This window comes from Mytilus trossulus, chromosome 8, assembly GCF_036588685.1.
Source record: "Mytilus trossulus isolate FHL-02 chromosome 8, PNRI_Mtr1.1.1.hap1, whole genome shotgun sequence".
Lineage (NCBI taxonomy): Eukaryota > Metazoa > Mollusca > Bivalvia > Mytilida > Mytilidae > Mytilus > Mytilus trossulus.
Window position 1 is genome coordinate 19,798,481 of NC_086380.1, and position 15,287 is coordinate 19,813,767.

The 15,287-nt window shown below is 33.1% G+C and overlaps 2 protein-coding genes across 2 annotated transcripts; both read right to left on the minus strand.

The window, feature by feature from the left end:
• Positions 1 to 1,393: 1,393 nt before the first annotated feature.
• On the minus strand, positions 1,394 to 1,933 carry LOC134727428 (perlucin-like protein). The gene has a single exon (XM_063591810.1). The coding sequence runs from the start codon at positions 1,931 to 1,933 to the stop codon at positions 1,394 to 1,396; it is 540 nt and encodes a 179-aa protein (XP_063447880.1).
• Positions 1,934 to 6,575: 4,642 nt separating this feature from the next.
• Positions 6,576 to 7,114, minus strand: LOC134727429 (CD209 antigen-like protein E). The gene has a single exon (XM_063591811.1). The coding sequence runs from the start codon at positions 7,110 to 7,112 to the stop codon at positions 6,576 to 6,578; it is 537 nt and encodes a 178-aa protein (XP_063447881.1). The 5' UTR covers positions 7,113 to 7,114.
• Positions 7,115 to 15,287: the final 8,173 nt, after the last annotated feature.

Below are 15,287 nucleotides of genomic sequence, written 5' to 3' on the forward strand. Positions count from 1 at the left end.
CTTTTGTTACCTGATATGGAAATTAAATCACAAAAGTCAATTGTGTACGGTAAGATTCAATTTTGTGAGACAAAATTGACTTTTGTGAAACAAAATTAACTTTTGTGAGACAAAATTCAATTTTGTCATTTTTGTTGAGACAAAATTCAATTTAGTCATTTTTGTTGAGACAAAAGTCAATTTTGTTAATTTTGTTGAGACAAAAGTGTATTTTGTAAATTTTGTTGAGACAAAAGTCAATTTTGTTAATTTTGTTGAGACAAAAGTCAATTTTGTCAATTTTGTTGAGACAAAAGTCAATTTTGTCAATTTTGTTGAGACAAAAGTCAATTTTGTGACGACAAAATTCATTTTTGTGATGACAAAATTCCATTTTGTAACAACAAAATTGACTTTTATGAGACAAAATTGACTTTCGTGAGACAAAATTGACTTTCGTGAGACAAAAATCAATTTTGTTGAGACAAAATTCAATTTTGTTGAGACAAAATTCAATTTTGTTGAGACAAAATTCAATTTTGTTGAGACAAATTTCAATTTTGTTAATTTTGTTGAGACAAAATTCAATTTTGTCAATTTTGTTGAGACAAAATTGAATTTTGTTAATTTTGTTGAGACAAAATTCAATTTTGTCAATTTTGTTGAGACAAAATTCAATTTTGTGATTTTGTCAATTTTGTTGAGACAAAATTCAATTTTGTCAATTTTGTTGAGACAAAAGTCAATTTTGTCAATTTTGTCTCACAAAAGTCAATTTTGTGTAACAAAACTCAATTTTGTGTAACAAAAGTAATTTTTGTGTAACAAAAGTCAATTTTGTGTAACAAAAGTCAATTTTGTGTAACAAAAGTCAATTTTGTGTAACAAAAGTCATTTTTGTGTAACAAAAGTCGATTTTGTATGCAAATTAGTTCACAGAAACCAAACTAAACTAATTTAAATACAAAATTTACTTTTGTCGCTCAATTTTCAAATTAGGAAACAAAAGTCAAGTCTGTGTAACAAAAATGAATTTTGTCATGACAAAAGTGACTTTTGTCCGCTGATAGATAATTTTGTATGACAAAATTTAAAATTTGTAGTATGATACAAATTTTGTTAAACTGAACTCATTTTTGTTGAACAAAAGTCTCTTTTGTCCGTACAAAATTGAATTTTGAGTACAAAACCACAAGAGTCCCATTCGGCGCCCCGTAGTAGAAGCTTGATCAATTTCAAATTAATTAATGGTATTGTTTGTGTATTTACAGAAAAGTCTTCGTTCATAGATATAGGAAGATGTGGTGTGAGTGCCAATGAGACAACTCTCAGTCTAGATATTATTTTGACAATCTTATTATTATCAATTGGATAATGAAGTTGAAGCGAATTTTCTTGAATTTCTTGTCTCAATTCAAGGTATACCGTTACTTTCTATTTCGCACACAAAGTTCAAGTGACCAGCACAGTGACTGTCATTCCAACCTCCAAAACTCCAGTCCATACAATTCTCGGTATGACTGCCATTATTTCCGTTATTTGGACCTGGTCCTCTCCAGTTGGTATACACACCGACTGGTTTACCTGTTACCCATAACCAATTACCCTCTTTTGCAATATCAGAAGCACCGATCCAGGTATAATTAAATGTCCTGTCGTAAACAGCATAGTTTGATAATTTTAGAGACCTTTCGATAAACCTTCCGATAAAACTGTCTTCATCGTTGTCTTCTATAACCACTAGATGACCACCGAACTGTTCACATGTATTTTCTGCGGTCGTCCATGTTTTTCTGGATGAACTATAATTATAACAATGTAAATCGTATCTTGTCCAACCGTCAGGACATCCATTCGACTGGAAAATACTTCCCGAACCAGTTCCATTTTGAATTAAGAATCCATTTGCAAGCGTGAATAAAATCACGAGATTTATGATAATACACAGAGACATCTTTGAAATATTCTCAACTCGATAGACGTCAATCTACTCACTGAGATAATCTATTTATTATTTCAGTACTAAATGGACATTAGCATTGACATACAAGAGCCTTGACTACAAATGAATGACAGTGTAAACTTTAACATTAGAATTTGAACAGGTCACTTAAAACTTGTCATAATCATTTCAAGTTTATGTCCGTATTTGAGTAGCCCAGTAGTCAACATTTCGGTGTTGACATGAATATCAATAATGTGGTCATTTTTATAAATTTCCTGTTTACAAAACTTTAAATTTTACGAAAAATTAAGGATTTTCATATCCCAGGCATATACTACCTTTTGGAATTTTGGTTTCACAATGCTCACCAACTTTTTACTTGTTTGGCTTTATAAATATTTTAATATGAGCGTCACTGATGAGTCTTATGTAGACGAAACGCGCGTCTGGCGTAATAAATTATAATCCTGGTACCTTTGATAACTATTCGACAGGTAAAACGTTTAACCAACATTATAACTCTAGGTATACACATACAACACAATTGTTCAATGTCAAATAATTGCTTATGTAGGTTGTATGCTTCGACTACTTTAGTTTGCTTCTTGATTTTTTAATGCGACAACACCATCTTCCAGAAAGGTCACAATGATGTATATACCAAACTTGAGAACAGGAAATAGTCGAGACATGGGACTATCACCATTTAACTCAGGATCACTTGATTATTTTAAATCTATTCTGTCTGTAATGCTTTGGAAGAAAAATGCAATTAAAAACTATACTACTCTCAAAGAAAATAATGAAATCATTCGGAGTCTCATATGGTTATACCTCAAGACAAGATTTACCTATTTTTTTTTAGATAAAGCAATGACATCTTCTAAGAGAGAAATCACGTAGAACCTCACGTAGAACAAAACTAATGAAAGGAAGATAACTTCGAAAGAGGACGACGAAATCCTGCGGAGCGTCATCTTGTAATACTTCATAATCGATCGTCCAAATTTTGCCTTGATAACTTGAATAATCGGGGTAAAAACAATTAAAGTGCAAAAAGCACTTTCCACACGAGGTGGAAAATACCTAAACTATAATGGCTTCCCTCACGTTGGAGAAAGACATGAATTACACATAATTATCCTACATGCCCTGGAGACAAGATATTCAGATTTACGTGAAAACTGGAAATTTTGTCTTACATATATAACAACCGCTATCATGAGCCAAATATTTCTGGATGAATACTTTTTGTATTTGTAAATTGTCTAAGATAACGGGTTCATACCCAGATTATGATGTTAATATGAAAAAAATGTCGTACAAGTTGGAGTTGGAGTTTTCGCTATATTGGATGCCAGGTCCAGTTTAAAACCCCATCTTCTTCGGGAAATGCATATACTAAGTCAGAAATATAACAGTTGTTTTTTATTCGTGCCATTAATTGATAACATTTTATTTTATCAGTTTGTATACTTAGTCTTTAGTTTTCTTGTTTGTCTTTTTATTTTTAGCCATGGCGTTGTTAGTTTATTGTTCGGTCTATGAGTTTGACTGTCCCTTTGGTATCGTTCGTTCCTCTTTTGTATGAACTTCCTACTTTTGTATTTACCTTTGAGTATTAACAGCACTTGCATATACTGTAGAAACATTAATTTTCGTGGGGTTTACATTTCGTGGTTTTGTCTTTCTATAAGATTTCATTTGTATTTAATAACGTGGTTTCCTAAAAATGTAAGTGATATTATATGGAGGTAAAATTTTCGTTTGTGTTTTAATTTCGTGGGTATTTTCTCTGTATAACTCCGTTTTTAACACATCCTTCTATCGATTATAGAAATCTCTGCAGATTTCTTTTTCAAGGGACGAAAACGAGTCTTAGAGAAAAAGTTAATTCGTCATTTTTATATGCGGTATTACATGAGATAATTGTTGTGTTGAAAGACTGTCCATAAAAGCACCGACTTGCCACATTTGTCGCAAAGTAAATGTTCATCTTCATAACGTACTACAGAACACAAGTCAAACACATATTTAACGCAGACATGAAGTACAGGAAACTGTTTCGCAATTGTTCATGCTTTATACGGTTTGATTGCAGAATGAATGTGTCTAAACATATGAAAGTCATTATCGCATGAAATTCGGTAAAACCACCATGTTTCTTCTCTTGAATTTCTATTCCGATTTACAATAAAAGAGGGACACAAGATACCAAAGGGACAGTCAAACTCATAAATCTAAAACAAACTGACAACGACATGGCTAAAAATGAAAAAGACAAACAGACAAACAATAGTACACATGACACAACATAGAAAACTAAAGAATAAACAACACGAACCCCACCAAAAACTAGGGGTGCTCCGGAAGGGTAAGCAGATCCTGCTCCACATGAATAACTGACCAAAGTTTTTTTGATTTTTGATGGGAAAGAACCAGTATTTGCAAAATAAACAATGTAGTCTGTAATGTTGTATTTACGGCTGCTTTATAGATGTCAGGTATAAATCCAAGTTGTTCTGGACGCGTTTAGGTTTGAATTCCATCAGTCTACTTAACATTATTCGTATTGGTAACGCAGAAAACTTCAACATATACAGTCTACCCAAAACATAAAAGTTTACATCTGTTGATAATGCTTTCAACTGAAAACCAACCCAGAAGACTTGTACATTTGACAGAACGTGTTCATTTCGGAATTCCATGGATAATTCTACACACAATTTTTTTTAACATCGTTAGTTCAGTTTGAGTCAAATTGATCCCTAACTAACAACCATATATAGCTTTTTTAAAAGACATTTCTTCACTTTTTAGGACATAAAAACTTAGCTGTTAATGTTTTAAAAACCCTCCTGGACGATTTTTCCTATTTTGCATGGCTTGCTGTGAGACAAGCTCTTAATTGCAAAATTGATCCAAAACAGACATTACCATAGTATGTCAAAAATAAAGTGAAAGTCAGATGGGAAAACGAAACACGTCAAAAAAAAACAAACAACAGTTTCCAAAACAGAGTATACAAACAAAATACTGCGCAACACCTACCCAGCAGATCACAAGTAGACCCGGCTTGACATGTGGTTCACATCAAGTTGTTCGTGTAGGTAAAAAATCGTACAACAATTGTAACATATCCGTCATCATTTGTGAAACCGACATTTCAAAACGGTCATCCAAAACAAGTGATGGCAACCGTAAATTTTCCGAAGGGATTATTTCAACTCCACCATTTGGAACTTTTGGTTCAATAGATATCTTAAATTAAAAACTCTCTTTCAAGGAAATCATGAAATGTAACCAAAACTCTGTAATATTTCATCAACTTGGAGATATATTATCCATATGCAGATGATGTTGATAAACTGTTACCGCATGTGGAGCAGGATCTGCTTACCCTTCCGGAGCACCAGAGATCACCCTTAGTTTTTGGTGGGGTTCGTGTTGTTTATTCTTTAGTTTTCTATGTTGTGTCATATGTACTATTGTTTTTCTGTTTGTCTTTTTTCATTTTTAGCCATGGCGTTGTCAGTTTGTTTTAGATTTATGCGTTTGACTGTCCCTTTGGTATCTTTCGTCCCTCTTTTACTAGTATATAGAAATGGAAAGTTCACAATTCTCACCCAACGTTCATTGTCAATTTCTAGATGTTAGTCAAGATAGGAGACAAAATTAATTGTATCTAATATATCGTTTAATTCAAGGATAAATGCATTCAATACAGTCACCAAATATATTTAGATATGAGATATCATTTATATTCGTGTGACGTACAGTTCTTTATTCTATAATGCTGTTCTTTGGCTAACATGTATAAAAGTACTATTAATGATTATTTATGTATTTATCTATTTTTCTGTCCGGAATGATCTTGCATTTATTTGTACTGCATTCCTGTCATGTAATACTGTCAAAATGTCCTGTGCTAAGTCAGGAAAATGGCAGTTGTTATCAAATAGGTCATTCCTAAGTATGTTGGCTTTTGGTTTTCTTTTGCACTTCAGTGTTTTTGTTGATCCATTGTTTTCCTCTATAGTTGATGTATTTTACTCGGTATAAGTTTTTAACCCAGAGTTGCTTTTTCTCAATCGATTTATGACTTTTGAACAGTGGTATACTACTGTTGCCTTTACTCATGCAATGCTATGGTATCTATTAACAGTATAACCACAAGAACCATTTTAAATGTTCAATCTTAAAACGAAAGACTACATTCTTTTCTACCCCAGGTATATACTAGTATTACCTTAGATGTATTTGGCAAAACTTTTACGAATGTTTGGTCCTCAACGCTCTTCACCTTCATACTTTATTTTACTTTTACTTCTACTTTTTTTTTATTCCAGCGTCACTGGTGAGTCTTTTGAAGACAAAACGCGCGTCTGGCGTAAATACAAAATTTCAATCCTGGTAGCTATGATGAGTCTGTTTGAATTTCATCGTCGCCAATAATAGACGTATTGTTAAAATTGTATCTCTGATAGCCTACTGGTACGGTGTAAGATATAGATAGTTATTAAGCGCAATACAGATATAAGAACACGAGTTTTGGAACATTTTAAGCAATACTTTTGATGCAAAGATAAACACAACTAAGTTATATACTAACATATTACAGATTCATATAATTGATAATTGATTTACAGTTTTAATCAACTTTTGCTTTTATTTCACACACAAAGCTCAAGTGAGAAGCACAGTTATTATCATTCCAACCTCCACCACTTAGGTCCATACAGTCCTCGGTATGACTGCCATGTCCGTTATTTGGACCTGGTCCTCTCCAGTTGGTAAACACACCGACTGGTGAACCCGTTACCCATAACCAATTACCTTCTTCTGCCAAATCAGATGCTCCGGCCCACGTATAAGAACTTGACCAGTCATTTGCAAAAGTTTTCGACACATTCAGAAAACTTTGGATAAAACTGTCTTCATCGTTGTCCTCAATAATCACGAGATGACCACCAAACTGTTTACATGTATCTTCTGCGGTCGTCCACGTTTTCCGGGATACACTGTAATAATAACAATGAAGTGAATATTTTGTCCATCCAAAAGGACACCCATTCTGTTGAAAAACTGTTCCTGGATCAGTTCCATTTTGAAGCAAAAAGCCTTCGGCAAAAACAATTAAAACCATCAGGTTTAGAGTAATACACAGACGCATTTCACAAGTTATCATGTATTTTGAAACGGCAATTTACTTATGGAGAAAGCAGTTATAAGTATGTTAGTTTTATACTATAGGGTCACTCATAAACTAGTTTACTTTATCTACAAATAAATACCAGTGTGCATGTAAACATCGGAATCTGGCTAGTGAAATTAGTCTCTTTAAACACGTTTTGATTATTAACAGTTCATTATCGTATAACACAGTTTTTTGGAGGGGTTAGTGTAACTTGGTCTGTAGTTTTCTATGTTGTGTCTTGTGTACTATTATTTGTCTGTTTGTCTTTTTTTCTTTTTTAGAAAATATGTCAACACCATGGTTAAAAGATGGTTACAAACAAACAAACATCACGAATCACTACACAAAGAAACGATTGAGCAATCCTAACATTACCTTTAACCGTACTGAAATAAAATGGGAACTTTGCCTATACATTTTCATTGTTTTAGTTTTATTGTAAAATATAAAAGTACGTATGTACGCAAACAAACTAGTTTATAGAACATGACTATCCTTGGTATATAGGACCAATCAAACTTATCATCAATAAAGAAAAACCGTATACGTTGAATACTTTATACATACATTGGTAACCATCTGAATTGACATTTTATAGAATAAATATCTACACGGTCACCAATAGGTGCGAAAACATTGAATTAAAACTTTTATTATATATTAATAACAAGGGTTCATATATAAGATATGTCGATTTAATGTCCAAATCTGATTGATGTGTGGTTCGAAAATCGGCTATGATATTTTACAATTGGTCAATAGTATGATTTACTTATTGATATTGCATTGGTGGTATTCATTATTAATGATTTTGTGATTCTCCTTACAGAAGTTCATTTAAAGACTTAGGAACAACAGATTTATACAATTTATTCTACCAAGAATTAAACAGTAATATTTCTTCCAGTAGAAATTATATTCCAGAAACAGCATTCCACTTGGAATTGACATAATAAAGACAGATATGTTCCATAAAAACATGACACTTTCCCTGAACTATCTGATCTACAAGTTTCTATTTCTGTCATGATTCGTTTAAGGACTGTGTATTCTTGTTATTGTACAATTACATTTTTTTGTATTCGTGTCTTTCATGTTAGCTAATGTGCCTTGTTGCATGTCTGTAAATATCTACAGTGTAATTTCCCATAGGAACTCCTTTTACGGCTAAAACATTTCACTTTACTATGAAGTTTTAAAAAAAAAATATCCTAGAATGTGAAGTTCCTAAACACTTCAAATTTTTTCAAATGTCAAAATATAGGGGTGTGTGGCATATTTTCAACGTTTATATGCCCCAAACTTCTAAGAGTTTAAACTTATACTAAAATTCTTTATCGCACGCAGGTAAATTTTGTTTAACGCTGTCACAAAGCGCCCCCTATGGATCCGTTGAGGGTTAGTAAATTGCATACGGGGTTCATGACGTCATAACTACTGTTAATGGTGACGTCGTCCATGGATGTGATTGTGCTTTATTTATTAGTTCTCTACAAAAAGCAGCAGAAAATTTCCGCGTGCGATATATTCGTTATACGGTTCACTACTGAGCCCCTACAGACAATTGAAGGTGAATAAAAACGTCAACTTGTATTTTTGTTCATCTAATGAATTAAGCCTTTTTCAACTGATTGTTGTAGTTCGTTCTTATGTTGTACTGTTATACCACTGTCTCAGGTTAGGGGGATGGTTCGGATCCCGCTTACATGTTAACCCCGCCACATTATTTAAGTATGTTCTGTCTAAAGCCTGTAATTCAGTGGTTGTCGTTTGTTTTATGTGTTACACATTTTTTTTTTGCTCATATTTTTATATGAATAAGATCATTAGTTTTTTCGTTTGAATTGTTTTACATTGTCTTATCGCGGCCCTTTATAGCTGACTATGCGGTATGAGCTTTTCTCATTGTTGAAGGCCGTAGGTGTTAATGTACTAGTATGTGTAATTTTTGTCAATGTGGACAGTTGTCTTATTGGAAATCATACCACATCTTCTTTTTTTATGTAGGAGATTCGGCCTTTGGCCTCACTCCCTATGTGTTATCCTAGCCTCTGTGGATCCATAGGGGGTAATAGCAAACCATATGACTTATAAAACTACGCCTATCTTGACTTTAGAAGTTCCACAGAGTTCCATATGACTGATATGAATATGTACTGGTAACATTACCAAGTTATGTGGCTACGTCGAGATCATAACTTGGAACCAGTACGTTATCAAAATTAGTTATATCTGAGTAGTATATATCTCCCCAAAAGAGGCGTGGTTGCGAAACTGCTGAATTTACAAAGCGCAACCTATATGCCTTTTGTATTTCTTTGTTACATATGACTTGTCTCTGTACTTTTACATCCCGTTATCGTGTTATTGATATATAGTATTTTTTGTATTCTTGCCTTTCATTTTTGCTAATGTGCTTTTTCTATAGGTGTAAACCCACTAAAGCATAGAACGTCACATCAGGTAACATACAAAACTATGTCGAAAACAGTACTCCCTCGAATTTGGCAGTTGTAGGTAATAAATCCTACATTTCATCGCATAAAAGCATTTCTGGGTCATAAACATATATCTAGGATATTTCAAAGCACTATCATTATTTCTTTTTTATTTGTGTTTCTATAAAATATTTTTGAAACTTGAGATCCCACGGTAACTTAACCTTGTACATAGATGAAAAAGAGGTAAATATTTGATTGGTCAACTTCCAATGATTTTTTTTCTTATATTGAACTATGTGAACTTTTGTCTATGGTACTGGACAGGATAAACTTTACTCATATCAGGTGATTCTTTTTTTTTTAAATAAAGATAAATTCTGCCTAATTTTTTGAAAAGTGCAAATTTAACAAAGACTATAAATCGTTGAAAATCAATGGTGGTATTACACCTAATATGGAAGCTATTCATACACATTTGACCTTGCGAGTACTCTCATGTGTTCAAAATTCTTGTTATTAAAGGGAAATATTACAAAAAATGAAATATCCAGAGTGGATTGAGCCTTCAAAACTTATTTTATGAGAAAATATCTTTGCAATAAGGTTATACCATGCATATTAATAGACAGAACAAGCCAAACTAAGTGTTTTGGTGAACTTGTTCTCCTTATATTTTCTTCTGTTATGATAGAAACTTTTTCCTAACAAATATTTTAGTAGATTTGTTTTTAAAGCAGTAATAACAGACTATTCATTAAAATCGATGCTTTTTATGTTCACCTCTGAAACGGGGCGTAAATTAAGAAATGTCATGGAAGCCATAGATTCGTTTTAAATTTACACTCGACCTTGACCGTGATTATCGCAATTTATCCTGAGTGATTTCATATGTCACAGAAATTTTGCTCAAATCGTTTTTAAATTTCGTGTAACATTATACTAGATTTTTCTCAAACTATTGAATTAATTATGATAAAAGCTGACAGGAATTCTCGAAATAACCAGTATTACAAAGAAAAAAATGTTACTTTCAGTTTATTCAACAAAAAAGTCTTCTGTAGGTGTATTACCACTTAATCATAGAACGTCACATCCGGTTGCATACGAAAATAAGTCGAAAACATATTTCCTGAATTTGACCATATCCTGTTTCAATCAGATCTGTAACATATAGAACGGATTCGGTCATATATAATGAAGGACGTTCGCAAAACCTCTTGTATGCTCTCTTGTTATGTTTTGACTTGATTATGGTAAAGATTGAATGTATAGTGTGAATGCCTCGAATCTATCCAAACTTCAGCGTGTTCTGAACACCGCTGCCAGACTATTAACCCGCGAAAAGAAGTTTTAACATAAAACTCAAACACTTATGACTCTTCATTGGTTACCATATTAACTCCGATGCCAATACAAACTGTTGCTTCAGTCATTCAAAGCCTTGCATGGACTTGTACCTTCGTATATGAGTGAACTCCTACATTTTTACGAATCAGCAGGATCGTTGCAATCTGAAAATGATGCTTTAATCGAGATGCCAAAAAATGCACGGACCAAAATGCATGATGAACGGAAGCGACCGATACGATGTAAGTTATATGGTTCGCTACTGAACTCCAAAGGATCCATAGAGGGTTAGTTATATCCATAGGGGGTCAGTAGTTAACCGTATGAGAAAAATCTTCAAAATTAACAATCGCTAGATCTATTTCAGAAAGGACTAAAGCGAAAAACTAAAGCTTTTTATTTTATCCCAGGCATAGATTTCCTTAGCCGTATTTGGCACAATTTTTGGAATTTTTGGTCCTCAATGCTCTTCAACTTTGTGCAATATTTGGCCATTTTGATATGATCTTCACTAATTAGTCTTACGTAGACGAAACGCGCGATAATCTATCTATAATGATCCTAGCCCATTAGTTTTGGAGGAAAATATTTTGTAAACCTTTAGAAAAATTACAAAAAATGTTAAAAATTGACAATAAAGGGCAATTATTCCATGAGGAATCAACTGACAACTTGGTCATGTTGACTTATTTGTAAATCTTATTTTGCTGAACATTAATATTGTTTGTTTCTTTATATAATAATATTTAAGATAACAACAAAAAAATGCAAATTTCTATAAAATAACCAATTCAGGGGCAGCAACACAATAACAAATTGTCTGATTCATCTGAAAATTTCAGGGCAGATAGATCTTAACCTAATGAACATGTTTACCAATCGTCAGATTTGCTCTTAACGCTTAGGTTTCAGAGATATAAGCCCAAAACTGAATTTTACCCTTTTTTTTCATTTTTAGCAGGGTAATCGAACACAGTTTTTAAATAAGATACCCTAAGGATGTTTATGCCAAGTTTGATTAAATCTGCTAAGTAGTTTCAGAGGAGAAGATTTTTGTAAAAGTTACCGACGACTATTGACGATGGGCGACGACGACGGACGACAGACGCCAAGAGATTAGAAAATCTCATTTGGTCCTATAGGCCAGGTGAGCTAAAAATGAAGGTGTGAAAGCAAAACCACTAAATTTATTATCTTTTTACTAATAAGTGATCATCACATATTTCGAAATTTCTAAAGGAAACTAAATTATTTGTTTATTTTCAGGTAAATCGTCATTTGAAATACTTCCATCATATCCATTATCGATTAATCAAATAAAGCCTATATTCGGTTCACTGTAATAACTAAATTGGGTCAATGTCTACCATTGCCCTCTTTTCGCAAACAAAATTCAAGCGAGAAGCACAATGGAAGTCGTTCCAACCTCCAAAACTCCAGTCCATACAATCCTCCTCGAACTGTCCAAATCCATTATTAGGACTTGGTGCTCTCCAGTTGGTGTACATACCGAGTGTTGTGTCCGTTATCCGCAACCAATTACCCTCCTTTGCCAAATCGGAGGCACCGATTCAGGTATAATCAAATGTCCAGTCTTGTGCATCTTTTTTTGTCAATGTAAGAGACCTTTTGATAAACCTACCGATAAAACTGTCTTCATCGTTGTCTTCTATAACCGCGAGGTGACCACCGAACTGTTCGCATGTAGCTTCTGCAGTTGTCCACGTTTGTCTCTATAAGCTATAATGATAACAGTGTAAATCATTTTTGTCCAACCATCAGGCCATCCGTTTTGCTGAAAAAAAGTTCCCAAACCAGATTCATTTTTGAGCAGGAATCCATTGGCAAAGTTGGATGAAATCACCAGATGTAAAGCTATGAACTGAAGCATTTTGCTTATTGTCATTTGTAGTTATACGTAAATCCTCTCACTGAAATAAGTTTAATGTGCATTCGTTAAAATAGGGGCACTATTAATTGGAATCTGTATAAGGAAAACGATTCACTTAAAACAAGTAATCTTTATGTAAGGTGTCTTAACTTATTTACCATATTGAGTGTATAAACCATACCTTTCTGCAAGTTTTATTCATAAGCAGATTTATTTGTCGAAAAACATATATCACAAATATATGATCATTTCATCTTATACTATTTAGTGTCTACATTTTTTGGGTCATTGAATGAAAAAGTCCTTAAAGTGCGAAAACACTAGTTCACATTCCAGATGCCCAGAAGACAGATTTTTCAGCTTCAAATGGACATTCAATTTGAATTGTGGTTTACACATTTGCTTGGAGCCTTTCACATTAAAATTGGCTCACATGACGATACATTCACACTCAAAATGAGCCGTATATTCAAAAACTATTTTATAGATCAGGCGTTATTAATTATTGCATACGTTATAATAAATCGCTAATATAGTCGATCTGCATTTACCAATGCATGTTATTAAATCGTCGTGTCTGAATATTTCAAAATGTTTCACCGTGATATGAATATGTTTCTTTCATAAGTCGTTATATCAATTATAGTATAGATATTCCAGACCAGGTATGGACATATTTTTTCAGTTTGCATTGTTTTGTAAGGAGAAAATATGATGTGAACACACCCCTCTTTTGACCTTTTATATATATTACAAATGTATTAGATTTACACTAGATAATCTACCAGATGAAATAATTCAAATGGTCAGATGCCAGTATAGTGTACACGCTTTTATTTTACCAGCACAAGTCATAAGACTTAACACTTCTAACATTTAGAAAACAATTTATTCCAAAGTACACCCCATTTTAAGGACTGTTCATCATATTAAGACTTATACAACTAAACCGTATACAACATAATATTTGCAACAAGATGTACTACACGAAAGTATCAAGGAATGTACAATATTTTGTAGGGTAAATAAAGGCAACAGTAGTATAATGCTGTTCGAAACTCATAAATCGATAGAAAAAAACAAATACGGGTTGGAAACTAAAACTGAGGAAACGCATTAAATATAAGAGGAGAACAACGACACAACATTTAAATGGAACACACACAAAAACGAACTAAGCATTAGACAAAATCCGATGAGAATATCATTGACATTGGCTCTTACCTGTTGGGCTAAGGCCGTGGACGATATTTGTATGTCCATCGGGAGGAATCAGGGTACTACACATTACAATCAAGAGCTCCCTTATATTGGTTGTAGGCTTTATGTGAACACGTTGTACCGTGTGTTGCGTTTTCATCGTTCATCAACTTTCCTTGAACCGAACTCTATAAGTTTTACTTGTTGCAACTTCCTACAGAAAAGCTGATCTTAGACCGATTTTAGTCGTTATTTAGATAGATTTATTATCATTTCTATTTCTTTGCAAGTTTCAGACTTATTTATAACGGAAGCGTGTCAAATATACCAAAGGGACAGTCAGACTCGTAAGTCAAAAATTGAACATACAACGCCATGCACAAAAAACAACCCAAAAAACTGACATTTTACAAAACACAATATACAAAACTGAAGATTGAGCAACAACATGAACAAGACCCCACCAAAAATCGGGGGTTGAAAACAATAATAAGAATTCGTTGATGATTTAACAATTTTCCTTGCAGTACATTTTAGAAGGTAAACGATATTTCGGTTCCTTATCTAAACAACGACCTACGAGTCTTTGACAATGTTAAAACTATGTAATAACAAATCCAGTAATTTTCACAGTCACAAGAACAAAGAATGTTCCTTCGGAAATCTCCGTCGCTTAAGTTAAAGATTATATTTCTTATAGTCTTTTTTTTGGTATATAATACATGTTATAATCGCAAAACACCCTGAATAGTTTTCTCTCAATCGATGTATGACATTTGAACAGTTGTGTACTATTGCTGCCTTTATGGGGGGCCCTTTATGTGTGAAGAACAAGAATGACTTATTTTTATGCCGGACCAACTAAACGTGAAATTAATAAAGAAAAACTGTATACGTTGAATACATTATACAAAAATAGGTAATAAGCTAAACTGACAACTATTGCTAAAACAATCTACACGGTCAACAATAGGTGCGAAAACATTAAATTTAACAGATATTATATATTAATAACAAGAGTTTATAACACATGTATAAAATGTCGATTAAATGTCCATATCTGATTAATGTGTAGTACGAGAATTAACTATAACATTTAACGATTGGTCAATAATATCATTTACTAGTTAATATTACATTGGGTGGTATTTATATTCGTAGATCTTTTCCCTCTAACAGACGTTCATGTAGTGACTTTGTAATTAGAAATGCTATCATTGCAACAAAAAGATTTACACCATTTATTCAATTCAGAACTAATACATATACAATACCTGATTGTGGAGA